Here is a 21,065-nt window from a genome sequence, read left to right as displayed (position 1 = left end):
TGGATTTAAATTCAACTGTAAATGTGTTTCTCTTTTCGCGATATGAAAGGTCTGTTTCAAAAGTTTCTCTTTGTATATTTATCTTCTATATTTTTCAACCTAATATAAGAGATTGGCTACTTCTAAAAATAAAAAGGGTTTTGGACTATTAAAAAGAAGATATTTTCGAGATCTCTTTTTTTAAAAAAAAAAAGAAGAAGAAGAAGAAGTTATATATTATATGTTTTTAATTTATTTTAGTTGATTTTGTGGGAGTAATAAAAGAGACTCCCAGATTCAATTATTGTTAAATAAAAAATAAAAAGTAAAGCATACAAGATCTCCCTGAATTTTTATCAAAATTAAACAAGTCCTTGAATTCAAATATTCTTTAAAATACAATCTTAAATTTTTATAATTTTTATAATTAGTTTTTCCAATAATTTTGCTAGAAAGCTAATTTACCTGTTGAAATATATCTTATAGCAAAAGATAAAATAAAATTGAAGTTAATCAAGCTTGTGTAATAGCAAAGCGTGTGAATTTTATTATTTGTTTTTTTTTTAAAAAGAAAAAAAGATAAGAATGGATACGAAGAAAGATGGTTAGCTTTAGGGGTAATTATTTTTTATTTGGTTTAGTTTATATATATATATATATATATATATATATATCCAAACAGAAATTTTAAAAAAAAAAACATTGAAATCAGTTCAAAACGACCGGTGTTAGTTCGATTCGTTTTTTAAGATAAAAACCAATTCAAATCAATTTGGCTCGGTTTTTTTTATTTGACTTAGTTTTTTCCGGTTTGGCTTGTTTTTTAAATTTGGCTTAGTTTTTTTCTGACTTTTTTAGATTTGGGTTCAATTTGGTTTTTTCAATTTCAGTTTTATAAAACCAAAATTAAACTAGTCGGTTTTTTCAAAATTTTAATTAGTTTTTTTTCACGGTTTGGTTTTTACAGTTTTTTTTTTTTCAATTTAATTAATTTTTTTATTTTTTTAATCACTCCTAGTTAGCTTAGCTTCATTTTCTTCACTGGGATTTTTTAACTTCTCTTTTCATCCATCCTTTCTTCAAATGTTTTAATTTTTCAAATTCTTGTTGAAAAAAGGAAAATTACTTTTATCTTTAGAAGGTTTAATAGCAAGTGATTTCATATTTCCTCGATGGTTTCAAAAATTGTACTTTCATCGTCAAATTTAAATTTTGACAAAAAGGCTAAAATATCCTCTTTGATTTTTTTTTCTTCCCTTCTCCATCTGCCTCTTTCTCCTTTCCTTTTCCCTTCTCTCTCTTCACCTCTTCTAATACGAATATAGAGGCTAAGAACCATACAAATCCATAATACATAGTTATGGGATGAAAATCTCAATTTGTTAATTATAATTAACCAAAAACTAAAGGTATATATAAGTATGAACATCATAACAAATAAATATTTTATAAGTTTTATAAACAATCAAGAGTAAAAGCAATTTTTTCCATTCAAATTTGTTTCTGAATAATTAATGAGTTGTGGAACTTCCAAACTAAAAATAAATATTTATTTTAAAATAAAATAACAAAACTCAAATCTTAATAAATAAAATTGAATTTACATAATAATTTCTAGATTTTATTAAAATATCTTTTAGATATTTGATCGTTATAAAATTTTAAATATATAAAAACTAAACCTTTAAATTCTTTTTAAAAAACTTCAACATAATGGACAAATTAAAAATTATAACTATTAACATAAAATTATACAATCAAACTCTAATATATTAAGTAGTTTTATTCATAACTTAGATAACGTTGATCAATACTTATTTTAACTCAACTTAATACTTAACATCATCCTAGAAGAAATTCTCGAAAATGATCCAAACATCCTAAATCAGTTATTAATTATCTCTTTTATCTTACCCTATTCAATCGGCACATACACGTATTGATTCTCATCATCTTCTATATCCCCCAAGCATCTCTCTCTCTCTCTCTCTCTCTCTCTCTAAACATCTCCATCGATATCTAAAAGGTAAGATAGTTCTTGACTGGTTCAAGACATTCGCGAGCATAGCATGAAAATGTTTGGCAGATAAGTGATGTGGAAGGCCATCAATGGGCGACGTATTATGGAATTTGGAGCTCTGATCAATGCAGCAACAGGAAGGTGTTGTCCTGCAAGAGATCAACAGAGTTCAAGAGGTGGCTAATGGGACAATAAACAGTGATTTGATTTTCTGATAGGGGTGGTTAAATTTTAATTTTTTTAATTTAAAATTATTTTTTTAATTTTTTAAATATGCTAAAATTAAAAATAATTTTTTTAAAAATAAAAAATATATTAATTTAATGAACTTTAAAAAAAAAAACATTTTAAAATCAACTACTATCACACTTTCAAATATCATAGAATCCCTTCTTTCAAGTTTTACATTCCAATTTAAACCGCCAGGCTACAAGAAATTAACAGCATAATCTCAACGAAAGAGTGAACAAAAAATTAAGTTAGGGGAAATGGAAAGAATATTTGATTGCTTACAAGTTACAATCGCAATAGAGTCACAAGCAGCAATGTCTAAGATACCAGCACATGAAACTATGCCTGGGCAGACTTTCTCCACTTGAGACTTGATTTTGGAAACAACATTGAATCCCCTTGCAGAATTATTATTTGGACTAGCTGTTTGCTCTCTTCTGAAAGAGTATCATCAATAAATATTGACCCATCACAGCCAAAGTAAATAAATCTTCCCATAATGTTAATTATTACAAGTAAACTTAAGATTTTGACAACCTTTTTTTCTTCTATTATACAAACGTTTTTCATCTTTCATTCACAGGAAAGCGGATAATTAAAAACCAAGTGTATTTGTAGTAAAACAACACCACACACAACTTTTTAATCTCCTATACATGAACTTTTTGTAGGAAAGACATCATTTTCTATCACCAATAGCTACATTTTCATTTCGTCTAGCGGTCCATATAAATACCAATGAAAATAAATATATCCTGACACACGGACATGATATGCTAGCTTCTTCTTCAATAATATATTAAACAAAAAACTCATAACACAACATCACATCAACCAATGAACCATATTGATTGGTCAATGACACGATTCCCTTTTCTATAAATAAGCATGTATGTATAAATACATATACACCCAGTGTAATAATGCCTTGTTGTGGATTGATCTACAGGGATTGGATTTAAAAATGTGTTTCTTATAATTTTGTGGCCTCACTTTATACTCGGCAATGGTTATAAGATACGATTCAATGAAAATCCCTACCCACACTGCAATCTTTGATACACAATTCCTAAATGGGTTCGTGACTCTGCATTAAATAAATTTATGATTTCACTCAACACCTAAACTTAAGAGAAATTGATTGATTTTGGATTTGATTTAAGGGAAGAAGAGAAATGTCAAGTGGAGAGAAGAAGATAGACAATTATTTAATGTTTAATATACATGAACATATTATATTCTAGACTATAGTGAATAATTTCAATTTGAAACATGTTTTATATAGTTTTTCGTAAGAAGGAAAAGAAAATGAAGAAGTCTACATTCCAATTAGCAAACTTTTTTAAAGCATAGTTTTAAAACCCTACCCGGCCTCGCAGGTCAACCTGGGACACAACCGATCCAGGGCTGGAACTAGATCAAGTTAAAAAAAAAATAATAAAAAAAGAAAAAGCTGGTGTGACTTGGCAAAATCTAGTAAAAAACCCGGTTATAACCCGTTGACTTTTGTTTTTTTTTTTTAATTAAAACGGTGTCGTTTTGATTTTTTTTTTTAAAGAATCGACTCGGTCAAAACCCGAAACCCGAATTTTGGACCGGACTAGGTCTGGAAACTATGTTTTAAAGTGTCATTTTGGATGCTTTTCTTTTGAAAGTATAGTAAAGTGACTCGGACATTTTGGAAATTTAGATAATTTGTTAATTAAAATGGAAAAAATCATAGAGTTTTTGTACAAATAAAAGATAAAAATGCCATTTTCTTAAAATAAAGATACATTAACCTATTAACCTATCAAAGCTTAATATTAAATTTAAAATTAGATTAAAATATTTTTAAAAAAAACTCGTTTATTTTTACATTTTAAAAATATTTTTAAAAAATATTTTATTTTATTTTATTTTTTTGCTTCAAGTTAATTTTGTTGTGTTTTCAAATTATTTTGATGTGTTAATATCAAAAATAATTATTTTAAAATAAAATATATATTATTTTAATATATTTTCAAAAAAATATATATATTTTGATAAACAATTATTATTATACTCTCAAATACCTTTTTATTGTTTTCTTAACAATAATAAATACAAACATATTTAATATGTGCAAGATTCCTGATATGTCTTAAAGAATAATAACTTTTTTAAAATTAAATACATAAACATAGAGATTTATATGGAGATATTTTTCCACCAATAAACTCACCTTAAAGTTCTCTTAGCAAAAGAATTTAATTCATATTTATTGAGGAAAAAAAAAAAAGGTTGAAAAAAACAAAGAAAACAGGCAATCAACTGTTTCCGCCCGGCTCGTGACTGTTTTCGCCCGTCGCGTGGACTCTTCAATAAAATCCCACCCCACAGATCATTTCCTTGACAGGACTATAATAACCACTTGTCTCATCCTTACCTCTCTTCTCTTTCCTCTCCTTCAATCCAGGGTTTATGTTCTCACCAATGTCTGCCCTTCCAAAACCCTAAGAAATTCTCTAACTTACCAGTCAGCAAGCATTCACGTTACTCTGATGGATGGAATAAACACCACTGCAAGCGGTGGCGACGCCTCTACTAGCGGCGGTGGAGCACAAGCGGCGCCGGTGCCGATGGCGTCCCTGTCAAATTCTCCGCCGCCATTTCTGAGTAAGACTTACGACATGGTAGACGACCCGGAGACCGACGCCGTGGTGTCTTGGAGTTCGACGAATAATAGTTTTGTGGTTTGGAATCCGCCGGAGTTCGCTCGCGATCTTTTGCCGAAGTATTTTAAGCACAATAACTTCTCCAGCTTTGTCAGGCAACTTAATACATACGTATGGATTTCGCTTTCTTTATTTCTCTCTCTATATATTTTTGGATTTTTCTTCATTTCTATTGCATTTTGCTTTCTAATCTGTTGACGAATTTTCTTTTAGGTAATTTTTTTTTTGATTAAGTTTGATTTGTGATTCTGTTATTCTTTTCAATTGATTGCTTGCTGATATCTGGTAGTCAGTGGAGTTTTTTTATTTGCTTATAGTTAGGATGGTAAAAGGCAGTCATGGCTTAGTTTCTGTTCAGTGTAGACCACAATTTACTACGTGGAGTAGAGTTTGTATTCTTGCAAGAATTGAACTCATTTGTTACAAAAACGTTGGGGAAAGATAGGGGCGTGTTTGTGGTATGCTCTATGAGCTTGTTGTGCTCTCAGGGATATTCCTTTCAGGACACTATATTGTTGTTGAATGTAAATGGTGATGATCCATGTTTATTTGTTATGAACTAGGGAACCATTTTCATCTACAGAAAAGCGCTTGTGGGTTAGATTTTCATTACAATAGTGAATTCGATGCTTGATCATTGAAGATGTCAAGGGATGGAAGAAGGGATGCTCCTTATAAATAGTTTGAAGCTTATGTAGGAATTTTGAGGAATGAATCTGTGTAGTGTTCGCTGGTGAATGTGTTTGATTTGCCTGTTTAAGTTATTTGCAACAGATTTTGATGTTATATAGATAAGTGAAATAATTGGCATGGGGTTTGCAAACTTGCAAAATGTAATCATTCTTTCAGTATGAGAAAATTGGTGACAGGGAAAGCTGTGATTTGATTGTGGTGAAAATCTCATTTAACTAGTGATCCACTCGATTTTTTAAGTTGATCTTCTCTCCCTTCTTTGAAACTCTTGTGCTACTTGTATTGAACAATTTTCTGCAACTGCATAGCCTTGGCAAGTAGTTGCATGCATGAGCATCAGAAGGAAGAAGACTGATCTCTGTTCTGTCATTGGGGACATCAGTCATCAGTGCATATGGTTTTGGTTTTTTATATTGATACTTTTTTGGGGTAATGAGGTATATCTTTTAATTTTTTAGGATATATTTTAAAGTTTGGAAATGAATTAATTGGGCTATCAAAGAACCATAAGCGCTGAGATTAAAGAAAGAAAGATAATGTAGGTTTCTGTCTCTTTCTTTTTGGATTTTTTTTTGGAGGGATAGGAATTTATTTCAATTATCTACTTTGGGTGGGGAATTTGGAATTGATTTATTATGATTAGTGGTGAATGACTTCAAGTGAAAGTAAAAGGCTAGGCTATACTAGCACACTTGTGAAAATAACGAAAATATTATTAATCCTCCTATTGGTTGCTAAGAGATCCAAGGGAGAAAAAAAATTATTACAGATACTTATTTTATTTTTATTACAAGTCCAAAAAATTATTACAAGTACTTTATGTTTTTGTGCACTATGAAAAATTCTTCATTCAAGTCAGAAGAGATGAAGAATGGATGTGTTCAAGTTTAAAGTTTTAATTGGTTGTCTCCCTGCATTCTCAGCAACCAAATGGAGCAGAAACCGAACAACAAAATAGAAGTGTGCCTTATGTTGACCATACAGGATAAAAAGGTTATTAATGCCTCTTCTCTTTTAATTTTATTTCCATTTCTAAGTGAAACCAAGCTGAGGTCAGAATAAAATTTTCCAAGCTATCTAGTCAAGGTGTCAATATTATCTCTTGCTGCATGTTGAAGCTCTGCAAGAGCTTATCCTTTCAACTTTGATATTACTTCAAGGAAATTCTGGAAAAAATTTCCAAGCTGTCTAGAAAAGGTGTCAGTATTATCTTTTGCTGCATGTGGAAGCTCAGCAAGAGGTTATCCTTTCAATTTCAATAGTGTCAAGGCAATTCTGGCACTTATTTTAAATCAAGGGGAAATGCAGTTTCCTTTCTCAGAATACAGGGGGGCATTGTACTCCCTACAATAGTTGGAATGCCTTTACCACGAGCAAGTAGTCATGAAATGGCATGATGCCTGTTAGCCATGTGTGACAATCTATTGAGTTAAGTGTGTTTGATTTCATTTATAATTATAAGTAATGGCTAGTGTCCTTTGCTATTATTACTGTTAGCTTGGTGCTATGGTATCAGCTTTTCAATAGAGGAGAGGTTCCTCAACCTTGTTTGAACACTTTTTCTCATGTGCAATATCATTTCCCAGTTATTGTCTGTCTAGTCATGGATGGGAAAGCTAAGAAAACGATGCTCTTATTATAAATGAAGCCCTGATGCTGTTAATGGTTTGAATTTGTAGCTCTGCTCTTAAGTTGAGGGCACATTTAATAACCAGTTACAATAACTAGAGAAAAATTCTGGTTGGTTTGATGTTTGATTATGTTATGAACTAATAAAGTATCACTTTGACTTTACCAAGCAAGCCTGGTACTGCTCGCTTGTTGTCTATGACTGTACACTGTGATTTCCTTGTTGAACTCCAGGAAACATTGCAAGGAGATTTTGCACATGATCAATTGGAAGCAACCTTCTTTTTGAAATATTTTCATCCCACCTCTTGTTGCCATTTCATCTCTCTCAAAACTCTGGCACTAGCAATTTTTTGCTTTTCTACCCTTGGCAAGCCAAGAAGTGATCAACAGTTCTAGGAAGTCAAGGAAAACTTCCATGCTCATTTACCTATAGAAAGCAGCCAAATCTAATATGAAACTGCTTTTCTTGAAGTTAGATTCCTTGCATTATGTACAAAAAGCTAATAGGAGTGCTCCTCTTATGCTACAAGGGTTCCAAAACTACCTATTGATTTTAGCTAAAGGAGAACTAATCCGTGCATGTTATCCTCTAGTAATGTTTACTATTTGTAACACCAAGCCTAAGCTATTTCTGTTCCCCACCAGATATTACCAGACAGGGCAGTTCTGATGTGATTTGCATGTTTTTGTTTTGCTTGTTTTGGACTTAATCTTTCTGTACACTGTTGTCTCTATTTTCAAACAGGGTTTTCGAAAGGTGGATCCAGACCGTTGGGAATTCGCCAATGAAGGATTTTTGAGGGGTCAGAAGCACCTGCTTAGGACTATCAGTCGGCGAAAACCTGCCCATGGACATACTAATCAACAGCCGCAACAAACTCGTGCACAGAACTCAACTGTTGGCGCTTGTGTTGAGGTTGGAAAATTTGGGCTTGAGGAAGAGGTAGAGAGGCTTAAGAGGGACAAGAATGTTCTTATGCAAGAACTTGTTAGGTTGAGGCAGCAGCAACAGTCCACAGATAGCCAGTTGCAAACCATGGTGCAGCGACTTCAAGGGATGGAGCAGCGTCAGCAACAGATGATGTCATTCCTGGCAAAGGCTATGCAGAGCCCGGGCTTCCTGGCTCAGTTTGTACAGCAGCAAAATGAAAGCAACAGGCGCATAACAGAAGCCAACAAAAAACGAAGGCTCAAGCAGGAGGGTGTTTCTGAGAATGAGGGTTCTAGTGCTCCTGATGGACAGATTGTGAAGTATCAGCCTCAGATGAACGAGGCAGCCAAAGCAATGCTCAGGCAGGTCATGAAAATGGATGCTCCTTCTAGGTTGGAATCTTATGACAACAATCTTGATGGCTTCCTGATTGGCAATGGTTCACCATCATCCAGTGCAAAAGACAGCGGAAGCTCTTCAAGCCACATGTCAGGAGTGACTCTTCAAGAGGTCCCAGCAGCTTCAGGGATTTCCCGGCATGGCCCCATGGCTGCCATATCTGAAATACAATCTTCCCCGCACATTGCTAGCTCAGAAAAGGCTACAGCTTCTCAGTTTCCGGAAAGTATACTGGTTGGAGGACAAGGAGCACCCTCCATACCTATTCCACAGGCAGATATAATCATGCCCCAGGTTTCTCAAAAGCCAGAAATGGTGCCAGAAATTATTGCTGATATTCCTGGTGAAGATTACATGGAACCAGAGACAAGCAGTGATGTGTTCCTAGATCCAGCTTCACTTGGAATTAATGATACAATACCCATAGATATTGACAACATCTCCCCTGATCCTGATATCGATGCTTTGCTTGATAACTCTAGCTTCTGGGATGACCTTCTTGCACAGAGTCCAGTGCCTGAGGATATTGAATCAAGTTCTGTGGAGGGTAAAGCCAATGGAAATGATGTACATCAAATTATAAACGGGTGGGACAAAGCTCAGCATATGGATCAGCTGACAGAACAAATGGGACATCTCTCATCAGATCGCAAGCAGCTTTAATCTCGCACACCAAATGTACCTTTATTTCAAACCGTAATAGTTAAACACCTAGATAAACTTTTAACCTTGATAATCAGATGGTCCTACTCCTTTGGCCATTGGAACAACAAATCGATGCTTTTGGTTCCTGTTCCAGCAATAGTTTTTATTTTTGCACATGTGGAGACCTAAAGTTCTCTTCTTTTTTTCTTTCTTTTTTTTCAATTTTTTTAATCTGAACTTTCCCCCTCTACATCTTGTGAGAGTTTCTAGACCTCAAGAAACATTATGCTATCCTTAAGTCCATAGTTTTGGTTTTCCATCTTTTGTACCTGTCAAATCCTATTCGTGAATGTAGCCTTTGTTTCATAGCAATTCACTAGCATAGTTCCATGGGTTTAATTTTTTGTCTATTTCTACCTTTCGTTCTTGTGGACCTCTTGCTACTTTACCTTTATGGAAAAATGCATGCATTAATCAGCGCTACCTTAAGGTTACTTAGAGGTAGTGGTCTGGGGCATTTTAGAGAAATCTTGATGAGGGTGTACTGGTCGGAATTGTTTTGCTTTATCTTCTGCAACATCTAAAAAGAGGAGGGATGGCATGACTGGTGTCAGAACTCAGAAGCAATAATTCAATTCGGTACACTCTTAGATGGGATTTTAGTGCAACTCCTGGAATAGGGCGCTGATTGTTAAAAACAGATTGTGGGGTGTTTCGACTCTCTGAAAGGCAGTAAGGTAAATCCGCGCAATTGAGAAGGTTGACCAGGCCTCACTTGTTTGGAACTGAAGTTGTTTTTTATAGCAACGGGGAAGATGAGATAATTGTCTTCTGTAGCATGATCCAAGTATACATTTGCACAGGCTGCTTTTGGTTTAGGATGGAAGGTTAATTGTTGAGCAGAATACCAATTTAATTGTTCTTCTATTAATGAACTGAATGCTCGTAACTTGGTTCCAGTGATTTCGTGGCCTATTTAGGGAGGAGGAAGGCAAGGTGGGGATATATATATAAACCAACTGGAAGCCAATCTGGATAATTTTCATGTACTGGAGGTTTGGATTGCCTTGGAAAACGTAACGGGTCACCTTCTGTTCATGTGGTGATATTATTACTCAGTGGCGCTGCTCTTTTTTCCCATTGCCTGGTAAAAGTGGGATCTGTTCTTTGGTTTGGTACGTTGCATGATGAAGGAAATTGGTTGCGGTTTTGGTAGGTCTAATTTGATGAAGCTGTTCGAGTATATACCAATCAAGAACTAAAATCATCACTGACATTTGTTGATCTATAGTGCATGGCGTTGCATCAGTACTGACGTTGGTCTCATCTTGGACCTATAGTGTACTCTGCTTGTAAGTATCATGGCCATGAATAAAGATGCCCGTGGCGAAAATATATAGAGCTTAACAGAGCATGGGCACAACGAACCCAACCAGAACACGTCTTTCTTCTACTGTATTTGAGGATAATCGGACGCTGCATGGCCTTACCTTTACTTCGAACTCCGAGGATCCCCATGGCTGATCATGTGGCACCCTGCCGTGCCGGCAGAATCCCTTATTTTAGGAGTTGTTGATCTCGTTTTAAATCAGAATAGCATTGATTTAGTATTCACTGGAATAAAATCTGTTCTTTTTATATATATATATTTATTTTTATGGTAGAAAATTTATACATTTCCATGACACTTGGGCTGCACACCTTGCCTTGCTTGCTTGCTTTCTTTCTAAATCTTTGGAAGTAATTGCAACCCCGTACGTACGTAAACCATGGATGATGAGTGTTTATATATATATATATATATATAGAGTCACATGTTTCACGATAACCACGAAAATGGGTGACTTCAGTGTAAAAATTGACAGTTAAAGAAAGAACAGATGGCAGTGTAGAAAGAAACTCGACGCAAGAACTTCGCCAGAGATTAGCCGTGACGTTACCAGATAAAACCTCACCTGTCCGTGAATGTTGGGATTGCTACAGCCACTTGTTATCCCCCTGAAGCCAAGCATGCACGTGTGTGCCCCCCAGAAGCTCTCCAGTCGCATGCGTATATAACGGCTAGGCTAAGGTTTTGCCGTACCTATCCACAATGTTGCTTAGTATCTGAGCATAGAGAAGAGAGAAGAAGCAAGAGGTGTGAAAATGACTTTGGTGAGAGAGAGAAGGCACCAACAACCACTAAGGCTATCCCTACCACCACCCATACCTGCAGCTGACTTCCGGCAACAGATCCATTCGCCATCATTATCATTGACCATTAGTCCAGATTCTCCAAACATAGAGAAGCTCTCAGACCTGGAAAAACTGGCTGTTCTTGGCCGTGGCAATAGTGGCACGGTCTATAAAGTACGGCACAAACGCAGCTCCTCCATATTTGCATTGAAAACCCTCCGTTTCGACCGAAACTCCACCACAATTCGCCAACAAGCAGGAAGGGAGGCAGAGATCCTTAGACGCGTGGATTCACCTTACGTTGTCCAGTGCCATGCGGTTTTTGATAGTGAGGATGACTTGTACTTTGCAATGGAGCACATGGAAAGAGGATCACTGCATGATGTTCTGCTTGTACACAGAATATTGCCTGAGGATGTCATATCTGGTGTGGCACGGTGCATTCTGAATGGGTTACAGTATCTCCATGAGAAGCAGATAGTACATGGGGACATAAAACCCTCGAATCTACTGATAAATGCTGAAGGAGTGGTTAAGATTGCAGATTTTGGAGTGAGTAGGGTAGTGGTGGGAAAACATGATTCATATGAGACTTATATGGGAACATGTGCTTACATGAGTCCTGAGAGAATTGATCCTGAGAGATGGGATGGAAATGGAGATCATGGATTCGCAGGAGATGTTTGGTCGCTTGGGGTGGTAGTTTTGGAGTGCCTAGCGGGTCATTATCCATTGATTGGTTGTGGAGAGAAACCAGACTGGGCAGCATTGGTGTGTGCTATATGCTTTGGGGAGAGATTGCAAATGCCGAAGAGTGCATCCAGCAGGATTCAAAGCTTTGTTAGGAGGTGTCTAGAGAAGGACTGGAAGAAGAGAGGGACAGTGGGTGAGCTTCTTGATCATCCTTTTGTGACCCAGATCAGTTTTGAATCTAGACATGGGGTAGCTCATTTTGTTTTGCGTGATTGAGATTCGTTTTTCCTTTTCTGTCCTCTCCATATCTTATGTTATTTCAGAACCTTTTGGTTTGGATACAAGCCGTGAAAGAATTTCGTTTTGATAACAAAATGGAAAACCTTCGAGCCAATGGCAGTGATGATGTGAACCAGGAGGAAATGCGTGCGTGCCATGAAGATGATGCTGGTTTTGCACAGGAGCTGTGTTCTAAATATGGAGTTTCAGATTTATTTGACATTGATAGATATATAAACGATAAAGGGTTTTCCGAAGGATTTTTCTTTCACAAAATTAATAATAAAGCTGAGACTAGTACCAGACTAGCTATCTTCTGTCAAGCAGTATCTCTCGGATTCTACCAGTTTATCTGTTTAGATTTTCTCTGCTCTTTTTGCAAGAATCAGAAAATTCTCGGGTCATCCCATGCTCCCCAAGGATTATTTTTTCAGGGATTAATTAGGTTAAATGTCCAAAATATCCATGTAATTATTTAGATTAGGGTCCAATACTGTTATAATGAATAGAGTAATTAATTCCTTGAAATAAAAAATTTTACAGGCTAGCAGTAATTTGTGTGCCTGAGAAAAGGTAGATAGGAGTAATGCTTGTGTCTAAAATGCCACCAAATTTAATAACACGGGTGATTACATAATTTATCGCGATACTAATTAAGAGTTATCATTTGGAATTGGAAGGGTTCGAGAGACTCTAAATGACTCCTAATGATTCCGGAAGAGCTCCATCAGTGATTTCAATTCTTGAGATGAGACCACCAACTTGGGTTTCGGCTTGGTGTGGGGATCTTGTTTTGTTTTGATTAGGAGTGATTATTTTTTGTTTGGTTTAGTTTTTTACTCATCTCTGTTTTGATCAACTAGCTCTACTTGCACCGTAAAAAAGGTATATTTGAGTTATTTTTAGTAAATTTTGATGCGATATAACTGTATTTTTTTAAAAAAATATATTTATTTTTATATTTTTAAATCATTTTAATATATTTAAAAATAAAATCTGAAACTTTTACTATACATTTGTACATACCACCAACTAATATTATCAAAATAATAATAGTTACGCACTTGAGTTCTTAGCCCAGCGGTTGAAGGGACTTGTTCCCTTCCTCTGCATCCTGGGTTCAAACCTCACATTGCACTCCTGTCACCCCCGCGGTGCCTTACATGCTCACTGGGTTTGCAGGATATTCAGTGAGCCGTAGGATTAGTTGTGGTACGCGCAAGCTGGCCCGGACACCCACGTAAATCAAAAAATAATAATAATAATAATAATAATAGTTCCACTTGAGGTTTTGGCCTAGCGGTGAAAGGGACTTGTTCCCTTCCTCTGCACCAGGGTTCAAATTTCACTGTGCACGTCTGTCACCCCCGCGGTGCCTTACATGCTCAATGGGTTTGCATGATATTCAGTGGGCCGTGGGATTAGTCGTGGTGCGCGCAAGCTGGCCCAGACACCTACGTAAATAAAAATAATAATAATAATAATAATAATAGTAATTTTGAGATATATAACTCAACTAATTAAATTTTGTATTTATTTTTCAGAGATTACCAATTTGAATATTATAAATCTTAAAATTATTAAAAATTTATATGATTATTAATTTTATTATCTCATATAATCAGTTAGCGTGTAAACTCATCTAGATACGTTATAAAAAAAAAATCATAGTAATTGATGCGGAAATAGCGACCAAATTGCAAGCTATGCACTATATGCCGTAACGTATATAAAAACAAGAAACATGATTAAAAACGAGCCCACTGCTACTCACGGAGAAGATTCATTCGTTTGTTTTCTTCTATAAGAGAAGGCATTTATTTGTGTTAATGAAAAAATAAAGATTGGCTGCATCAACCCACAGTTAATGGAGACGGTCCAGAATCCTTAGATTTTATTGTTAATGATATAAAGCATAAAAGATTTACAATGAGTAGTGATCATTTGATCACTTCCACTCACATAATACCTAACTAAAGATCAATGCATTACTCTTCCAAAAATTATTTCTTATCTTTGATTTTTAAGCACATGCCGACTCAATTTCAATCCCTGTTCATCTACTACTGGGGTCCTATGCCTAAACACGAGCTGCAAGATTTGAAACTTCATGTAACAAAATCTGTTTGATCAACTCTTTTTTCTCCCGACGGCTGAGGCAGCGGAAATTTGTGTTGTTGCCTTCGAGTTTGTTAGATTATGTTTCTTGAATTGTTTGTTTGGACCATGTTGTGGTACATATTCGTCTTCTGAAAACCCTTTTCCACCTCAACTCCAAGGTTTGTGTTTTAGAAGCATCATAGAGTTGGTTGCAAGATTGGTTCAACCAAGAAAAACAACTTCAGAGCGATAGGCCTAAAATTTACAGTCAAAGGGAACAAAACTGTTGATGTGCTCTAAGCTAAATCAGGTGTATGGTCCCGTCACTGCGGAAAAAGCAAAGAAATCCCTAGCAGGCCAACAGGACTGTCATGGCATTGGTTCTTTTCGTCTTGGAATTGATCAACTTATAATTGTTTCTCTCTTCTCAAATCCTGTTGCAATTTAGTGCATTGGTTTGTTAGTAATGAACTTATTTGTAGTGTGGGCAACAGATTTATTTGGAAGCATTTCAGAACACAGGCCAACAACACATGAATCGCCAAGTCTAGAATAAAATAACTGATATTTGCCATCAAACTAATAGAGATATACCAACAGTCAATTGATGCAAAAGATGCAGGCTGTCTGAAGAATTACAAATCATTTTGGCAAGGCCAAGTTCTTTTTCTTTGTTATTTCCAACTTCTTGCTTAGAAATCCACCTGCATTAGGATCCATAAAAAAGACAAATAGCAAATCCTTAAATAACAATGAATAAAGACTAAAATTAAGAAGGTTTCAACGTAGAAATCACAGGGAGTTCAACCTGCTGTTCACAAACAAAGGCCTGTACGAGGCCTAAGACTCATGGTTTATTTTCATCTACATGATTCAATAGGATCCCACAGAATATAATAAGAAAACAAAACACAAAGTAACAAGGATAGTTATATGGAGAGATACTGATGCAGATCAGATACTCCTCAATATCTGTTCCATAATTTTCTAACATGTTTAAGAAATGAATTACAGCTCCAGAAGTAGGTTCAATATTTCTTTTATGCTCCTGGACAAATGTCAAAGCACTTGGCAGGCAACGATACAAGGGATAGGCAGGAGAATATAAGTGGCAATAAAAACAAAGGCTGGTTTTTTATCCAGCATCCATCGTGTATAAATGATCCCCTTTTGTTTTGATAAAAAAATTGGGGAATCGGCTAGTGTGATTTAATAATTTAATCTTACAAAAAGTTTACAGACACACCCAAAAACAATTTATCTGTGTATTGTTGTCCAGAAGCAAGAAGATGCCCTATTGGCCAACCAGTCACAGAGACAAAGTATGATATTTGCGTTTGTCTACAAATCATAGGAGCTACATTTGGAGCTTTTTAACAAACTCTTTCTACCTCATGACCATTATTTTCCTTTTCAATCTAAAGTTTAATTGGGAGATAAAAGAATTAAAATCCATTTTATGCATCATGAGTTTTTATGATAATGGGATGTGAAAATCCAACACATAACCCATTGCTACCATTATCCCACCTAATAAAGTTATCTGCCAATCTTTCAAGCATGTTTTAGATGAACCCTAGAAAGATGGCAGTGGCATGTGACCAGAGATCCACCACAATGAAGCAGTTGATATCACTGGCACTTGCAAAATTCCAGTGAAGTGATGCTGTTCTAAGATAAAGACACAGCTGGCAAATAAATCACTAAAGGCCAGTGTTATCTATGGCTCAAATTTACGCAGCACAAGTTGGAGAAAGAGTACGAAAGTAAAGGTAACTGGTGGGTTGAAAGACTAACCTGGTCTTGATATAAGGTTAATACGAGAACGAGGCCCTTCAAACTTCCAGTTATCTTCATCCAAGGATTTAACCTCCTTGTTAAGTGCAGCCATCAGATCAGTTTTTAGTGCTGCAACAGAAGAACAAGACTTCTATGAATAATAAAAACTCCACTCACTAGCTATCAGCTGAGATGATACTTATAGTGATTAAAATTGTTGGTGTTTCAGTAATTGGATTTGGGGCCTTCCTGTTTTCTTTCAGAGGTCACTTCTAGAGACATAACAGAGCCTTCCTGTTTTCTTTCAAAGGTCACTTTTAGAGACAGAACAGAGGAAAACATTAAAGTTCCGAAATATATTTCTTTCTTGTCTTGTTTTATAACCAAAATGGGTGGAGTATGAACAAAGGCGAAAAGGTAAGCCCTTGAATTTCATATATCCAAGTAAGATTAAACTTGAGAGGGCGACTAACAACAAAAGTATCTCTAGAAACGAGGAAAATTAACAGACAGGCTAATTAAAATGGATAGATTCAGCTGGATGAAAGAACTCAAATCAAAGATACAAACTTTGTCTTTTGACGGTAAATAAATGATATCCTCCACTAGACCAATACTAATGGAATCGCTTGGCTTAGTCCTATTTTTTAAAAGATCAAAAATGAAGATGTGAGCGTAAACTTATTCTGTCAATGAGTTCGATTTGTTCCTTAAAAAGTCATGATGAGCAGCATAAACTTAAGAATTCTTTGCCCCGCATAGATTTCATTCCCCTTATTTTCTTAGTAACACGACAACGAGTTCATGAATACGCCCAAAATCTTGGTACCATGTATATTAAACCCTAGAGAAAAGAAATAGAAAATCCATGAATTATGCAGATGAGGACCCATATAATACTGATTGCTAGAATCAAATAATCACAAAAACAGCTACATGTCCATAACCCAACACAGGGAATGCAGAAATATTAATGCCGCGATAACAAAGCAATGAATTTCCATAAGAATAACCCAGAACCCACAGAAATTATTCAGCTTTTAAATAGCCCAGATGGACAAAAATAAAAAAAAAATAAAAACAATCTTCCCTGAAAAATGCCTAAGCCCACGACTAAAAAATTCGAAATTCGCGTGGATCATGCAATATTATAACACCACAGATGGACAAAAGTCATATTTCAAGATTGAAATTAAAGAGGGAGAACAAAACAAACCAAGCATCGCCTCATCTTTGCGGTCTTGGATGGAAATTAAATCAGAAGGGAAATGAAAATCATCCAAAGCAGCATTGCTAACACTTCCTCCTCCACCTCCAATAATTGCTGTTGTTGATACTGATGAATTTGTCGGTGATGTACTGTTCATTCTCTTTTCTCTTTGTTTTCGTTGCTAAAAGATGGTCACTTTACTGAGCGGGAAAGATTCAGAAGCGGAGGGAGGAGAAGTGTGAAGAGAGTAGAAGTAGTGAACTTCATTACACATTATTCTACATTGTACATTATTTTATTCAGAAAAGCAATTAGATTAGGGTTTTTTTTTTTTTTTTAATGTTGATATTCGAACCAGCTGACATGCACCTCAATTAATTTTATAAGTCATGAAATTAATAATTATATAAACTTTTAATAATTCTGATATTTGCGAGACTCAAACTGATGATCTCTAAAACATAAATTTAAAGTCTGATCAGTTAAGTTATACCCTTTATAATTAGATTAAGTCTTTTTTCATGTTCATTATGATTATGATGTGGTGTAGACATAATCCTTTTCTTTTTTTAACATGTTAAATTTATTAATTTTGAATACTAAATTTTGTTTTGATTTCATCCTCTCCCATTACTTTTATTTATGAGATTATAACACAATTAATTTCTTTCAATTCACATTCAGCATTATATTCCCGTTATGTTTGTTTTAGTCCCTAAAATGCAACAACATTAAACTACTCGATTTTATAAAATAGGATTTGATTTTATCAATTTTAGAAAATTGAAACAACAAGAACTAACATTAACCCAGCCAAATAAAGGTAGCCCTCTTTTGACTTTGGTGTGGAAAATTATAGTTGAACCCTAAAGTTTTAATTTTTCCCTTTTTGTTCCTTTTCTTCGTGTTTGCTTTTTTGGATACCAAACTTTATTTGTTTTATATTTTACTCCCTGAATTTAAAAGAAAAAATGAAGAGTAAAAAATTTAATTAGTCATATAAAAAGAAATCCAAGTGTTATTGAATTTCTGCAGGAAAAAGCATGTCGTGTTAGAGAATAAAAAAAAATGTATTTTTTTACTAACTTAATGATATAATGAGCTTATAAATTGATTTATTATGATTTTTAGGGTTTTTATTATATCTTTTTAGGTGAAAAGTAAATTAAAAAATAGATCACTGGGTCCAAAACAAATACAGCGCCAACAAATTGAATTAATAAATAACTCGTCTGTTTATTTTCTTTAAAAACTTTATATGTCCGTAAACACAATATATTGAACCTTTGAAAGTTTCATTTTGGCTGTAGTGTGGCGTATAATTGAGCTAATCCTTGAAATCTTTGTATGCCTGGTTCATGTTTATGTACAGGGCCATCGCACATATGTGCTTGTTGCTCTGAATGTGACAATTTATCTGAAGAAGTTTTGATCTGATGAATCATCAAGATCATTTTAGCGTGGATTTGTGACTGCAATCGGGACTATACTTTTTACTTGTAGAAAATGAAAGTTGATACTATTTTAACATGGAAAAAAAACATGGGAATCTTATCTTTCCTGATAATGGAAGCTTAATATTTACAACTTCCATCGCATTTTTTACTCTGTTTCAGGTGGTATATGGAAACTCCAAATCTTGTTCAATTTTGCACTCACCAGAAGGCAGGGATCCTGTTGATACTCTTTGTTGGCTTTGGCTTTTTCTTGCAGGGTTCTTCATCTTCAAGTGAGGTGGGTATTCCCTAATACATATGCCTCGAATTTTCTTCATCATATCTGTTACTGTGGATATTTCTTATCCATGCTTTGATATCTCGTGTAAGCATCATGCTGTACTTTGAGTTGCACACACATATCCTGCTGCCCATATGATCTTAGGAGTTTGTAAGTTGTAACTTTCTGGAATTTAAAAATGCATGATTCATGGCTGTGAACTAGCATTTCATGAAGCAACGATATGGCATGCCCTAAATGACCATACAGCATTTCTTTTTTGTTTGGCTACTAGCCTACTATAGCTGTTACTTTCAACAATAGCTATATGTTCGCCATTTTGATAGTAAATATGTGTGAGAAAATTAAAATGTAACTGCAGGGCCCCATCTCACAAAGCCTTTCAATTTGACCATGCATGCGATGAAGTCTCAACATTTTATAGTCTAACTTGTATCATTAATTGTCAGGAGGCGAGGTTTTGAGTCGAATTTCAATTCCAACAAAACAGACTGTAGTTTTACACAATTCAGGAAGTATATTATGAAATCTTACTTTGAAAAATATGATAGCTTGCTTGAATCAAGTTTCCAAAACTTCACAGCGGATGAACTTCTTTCTAGCTCGTGCAAGCTGCTGCCTGATAATCTGAATCATCTTTTAAGAGTATCAGTTCCATGGCTCCATTTGAGAGGTGAAGGTTCTCATCGTCATATTTCATCAACTATCAGGTACCATATGCAGCCAGATTCGATGTCTCAGCTATGCACTCACTTTTGTGAAGTTATCATTATTGAGAGGCTGCCATCAGGAGTCTTTGCTGACCCATTTGAGCTCCAACACCTGCTCGAGCGTGGTGGTAGTACAGTTCTTTTTTCCTTTTTTTCCTGCGTTTAATGATTTCTGTGTACCACTTTTTGAAATTTGGGCTATTATGGCATTTTTCCTTGGTCTAATGTGCATTTACTCCACTCACTACAGTATTTACCGATGTAGCTGTCTTTGGAGATTCAAATTTGGAACTGCCTTCTGTTCTTTCCAATCAGTCAGCCTTTGAGATTCACATGAATGTTGGTGGCGCTCCCTTGTTGGGACACAAACTGGAAATCAGTGTAGACCTTCCATTGCATGCTCGATTTCCAGTAAGTGAAAGGAAATGGTGAAATGTTGAAGAGAGTAGGAAAGTGCTGTGTCATCACAGCAACAATAACAAAATGAGCAATCATAAAGCTGTTTATAAACTGTCTGAAGTCTCTCTCTCTTGCAGCCCCTCGATGACAGTGGCTATTCAAGAGTGGAATTTGGTGAACCTGATTTATTCCCGAGGTGCAGCATGGAAGGAAATGGGGACAACGGGAGCTGCTTACTTATGCCTACCCATGGCATGGTGGGACCCAGAACCGCGGATGTTGCGTGGAGAATACCTTCTGGAATAAGGGCGCATGCTGGCATTGTATCTGCTGTCACTTTTCTTGCAGCCTCTACATCTACTCTTTTAATTGTCCTCGCGTCCATCTTTTATTCTGATAGTAAATTGTGCAACAATGTGAAAGAATCATAGTTTTGTTGTAAATTCTTGCCATGATAGCATTTTCTGAAAAGATTTGTTCTTGACATCCGCACGCAATTCTGTTGTAACACAGCATCATCATCCATTTTTATTTCTGCAAATTGTTCATCTGCTTTTTCATAATTCACTTCAACATTCCAAGTAATGGCACTTAAAGATGCTTCAAATAACTGCTAAAAAACACCCCACCACAGGAATAGGATTGATTCGGTCATGCATCGGTAGGTGATGATACCAGCAACCAAGAGATACCCAGGTTTTCAATTGGCAGGACCTTTAGCGCCTGCTGTAAAACTAATGCAAGCTCGTTTCAGATG

The 21,065-nt window shown here is 35.4% G+C and overlaps 4 protein-coding genes across 6 annotated transcripts; 3 read left to right on the top strand and 1 right to left on the bottom strand.

The window, feature by feature from the left end:
- The first annotated feature begins 4,592 nt into the window (after positions 1–4,592).
- LOC118039232 (heat stress transcription factor A-1d) lies at positions 4,593–9,625 on the top strand. Its single transcript, XM_035045876.2, has 2 exons — positions 4,593–5,037; positions 7,997–9,625. The coding sequence occupies exons 1-2, from the start codon at positions 4,753–4,755 to the stop codon at positions 9,242–9,244; spliced, it is 1,533 nt and encodes a 510-aa protein (XP_034901767.1). The 5' UTR covers positions 4,593–4,752; the 3' UTR covers positions 9,245–9,625.
- A 1,677-nt stretch (positions 9,626–11,302) lies between these two features.
- Positions 11,303–12,975, top strand: LOC118039233 (mitogen-activated protein kinase kinase 10). Of its 2 annotated transcripts, XM_073404871.1 has the most exons (2): positions 11,303–12,287; positions 12,418–12,975. In XM_073404871.1, the coding sequence occupies exons 1-2, from the start codon at positions 11,372–11,374 to the stop codon at positions 12,459–12,461; spliced, it is 960 nt and encodes a 319-aa protein (XP_073260972.1). In that variant the 5' UTR covers positions 11,303–11,371; the 3' UTR covers positions 12,462–12,975. The 2 variants fall into 2 exon arrangements, with proteins under 2 accessions (XP_073260972.1, XP_034901769.1); XM_035045878.2 differs by having other exon boundaries at positions 11,305–12,975.
- A 1,366-nt stretch (positions 12,976–14,341) lies between these two features.
- Positions 14,342–17,736, bottom strand: LOC118039231 (protein SAMBA). Of its 2 annotated transcripts, XM_035045875.2 has the most exons (4): positions 17,469–17,736; positions 16,271–16,381; positions 15,068–15,177; positions 14,342–14,907 (listed from the first exon to the last, which is right to left on the bottom strand). In XM_035045875.2, the coding sequence occupies exons 1-3, from the start codon at positions 17,617–17,619 to the stop codon at positions 15,116–15,118; spliced, it is 324 nt and encodes a 107-aa protein (XP_034901766.1). In that variant the 5' UTR covers positions 17,620–17,736; the 3' UTR covers positions 14,342–14,907; positions 15,068–15,115. The 2 variants fall into 2 exon arrangements, with proteins under 2 accessions (XP_034901766.1, XP_034901765.1); XM_035045874.2 differs by lacking the exon at positions 14,342–14,907 and having other exon boundaries at positions 15,022–15,177; positions 17,469–17,735.
- Positions 17,737–18,975: 1,239 nt separating this feature from the next.
- LOC118039230 (uncharacterized) lies at positions 18,976–20,811 on the top strand. Its single transcript, XM_035045873.2, has 5 exons — positions 18,976–19,196; positions 19,344–19,345; positions 19,652–20,037; positions 20,160–20,320; positions 20,446–20,811. Exons 1-5 carry the CDS (start codon positions 19,086–19,088, stop codon positions 20,737–20,739), a joined length of 954 nt encoding a protein of 317 aa, XP_034901764.1. The 5' UTR covers positions 18,976–19,085; the 3' UTR covers positions 20,740–20,811.
- Positions 20,812–21,065: the final 254 nt, after the last annotated feature.

Source organism: Populus alba, chromosome 1 (assembly GCF_005239225.2).
Source record: "Populus alba chromosome 1, ASM523922v2, whole genome shotgun sequence".
In the NCBI taxonomy this organism is placed as follows: domain Eukaryota; kingdom Viridiplantae; phylum Streptophyta; class Magnoliopsida; order Malpighiales; family Salicaceae; genus Populus; species Populus alba.
The sequence above is the reverse complement of the archived record's forward strand: the minus strand, read 5'-3'. Positions and strand labels throughout refer to the sequence as shown.

Excerpts from the sequence above, each read along its gene's own strand:
- LOC118039231 (XM_035045875.2), bottom strand. The coding sequence starts at position 17,619 with ATGAACAGTACATCACCGACAAATTCATCAGTATCAACAACAGCAATT. Across the intron at positions 16,382-17,468 it reads CAAAGATGAGGCGATGCTTG|CACTAAAAACTGATCTGATG; the intron begins GTTTGTTTTGTT and ends CTTCTGTTGCAG. Across the intron at positions 15,178-16,270 it reads TAACCTTATATCAAGACCAG|GTGGATTTCTAAGCAAGAAG; the intron begins GTTAGTCTTTCA and ends ATCCTAATGCAG.
- LOC118039233 (XM_035045878.2), top strand. The coding sequence starts at position 11,372 with ATGACTTTGGTGAGAGAGAGAAGGCACCAACAACCACTAAGGCTATCC.
- LOC118039232 (XM_035045876.2), top strand. The coding sequence starts at position 4,753 with ATGGATGGAATAAACACCACTGCAAGCGGTGGCGACGCCTCTACTAGC. Across the intron at positions 5,038-7,996 it reads TCAGGCAACTTAATACATAC|GGTTTTCGAAAGGTGGATCC; the intron begins GTATGGATTTCG and ends ATTTTCAAACAG.
- LOC118039230 (XM_035045873.2), top strand. The coding sequence starts at position 19,086 with ATGGAAACTCCAAATCTTGTTCAATTTTGCACTCACCAGAAGGCAGGG. Across the intron at positions 20,038-20,159 it reads ACACCTGCTCGAGCGTGGTG|TATTTACCGATGTAGCTGTC; the intron begins GTAGTACAGTTC and ends CACTCACTACAG. Across the intron at positions 20,321-20,445 it reads CATTGCATGCTCGATTTCCA|CCCCTCGATGACAGTGGCTA; the intron begins GTAAGTGAAAGG and ends TCTCTCTTGCAG.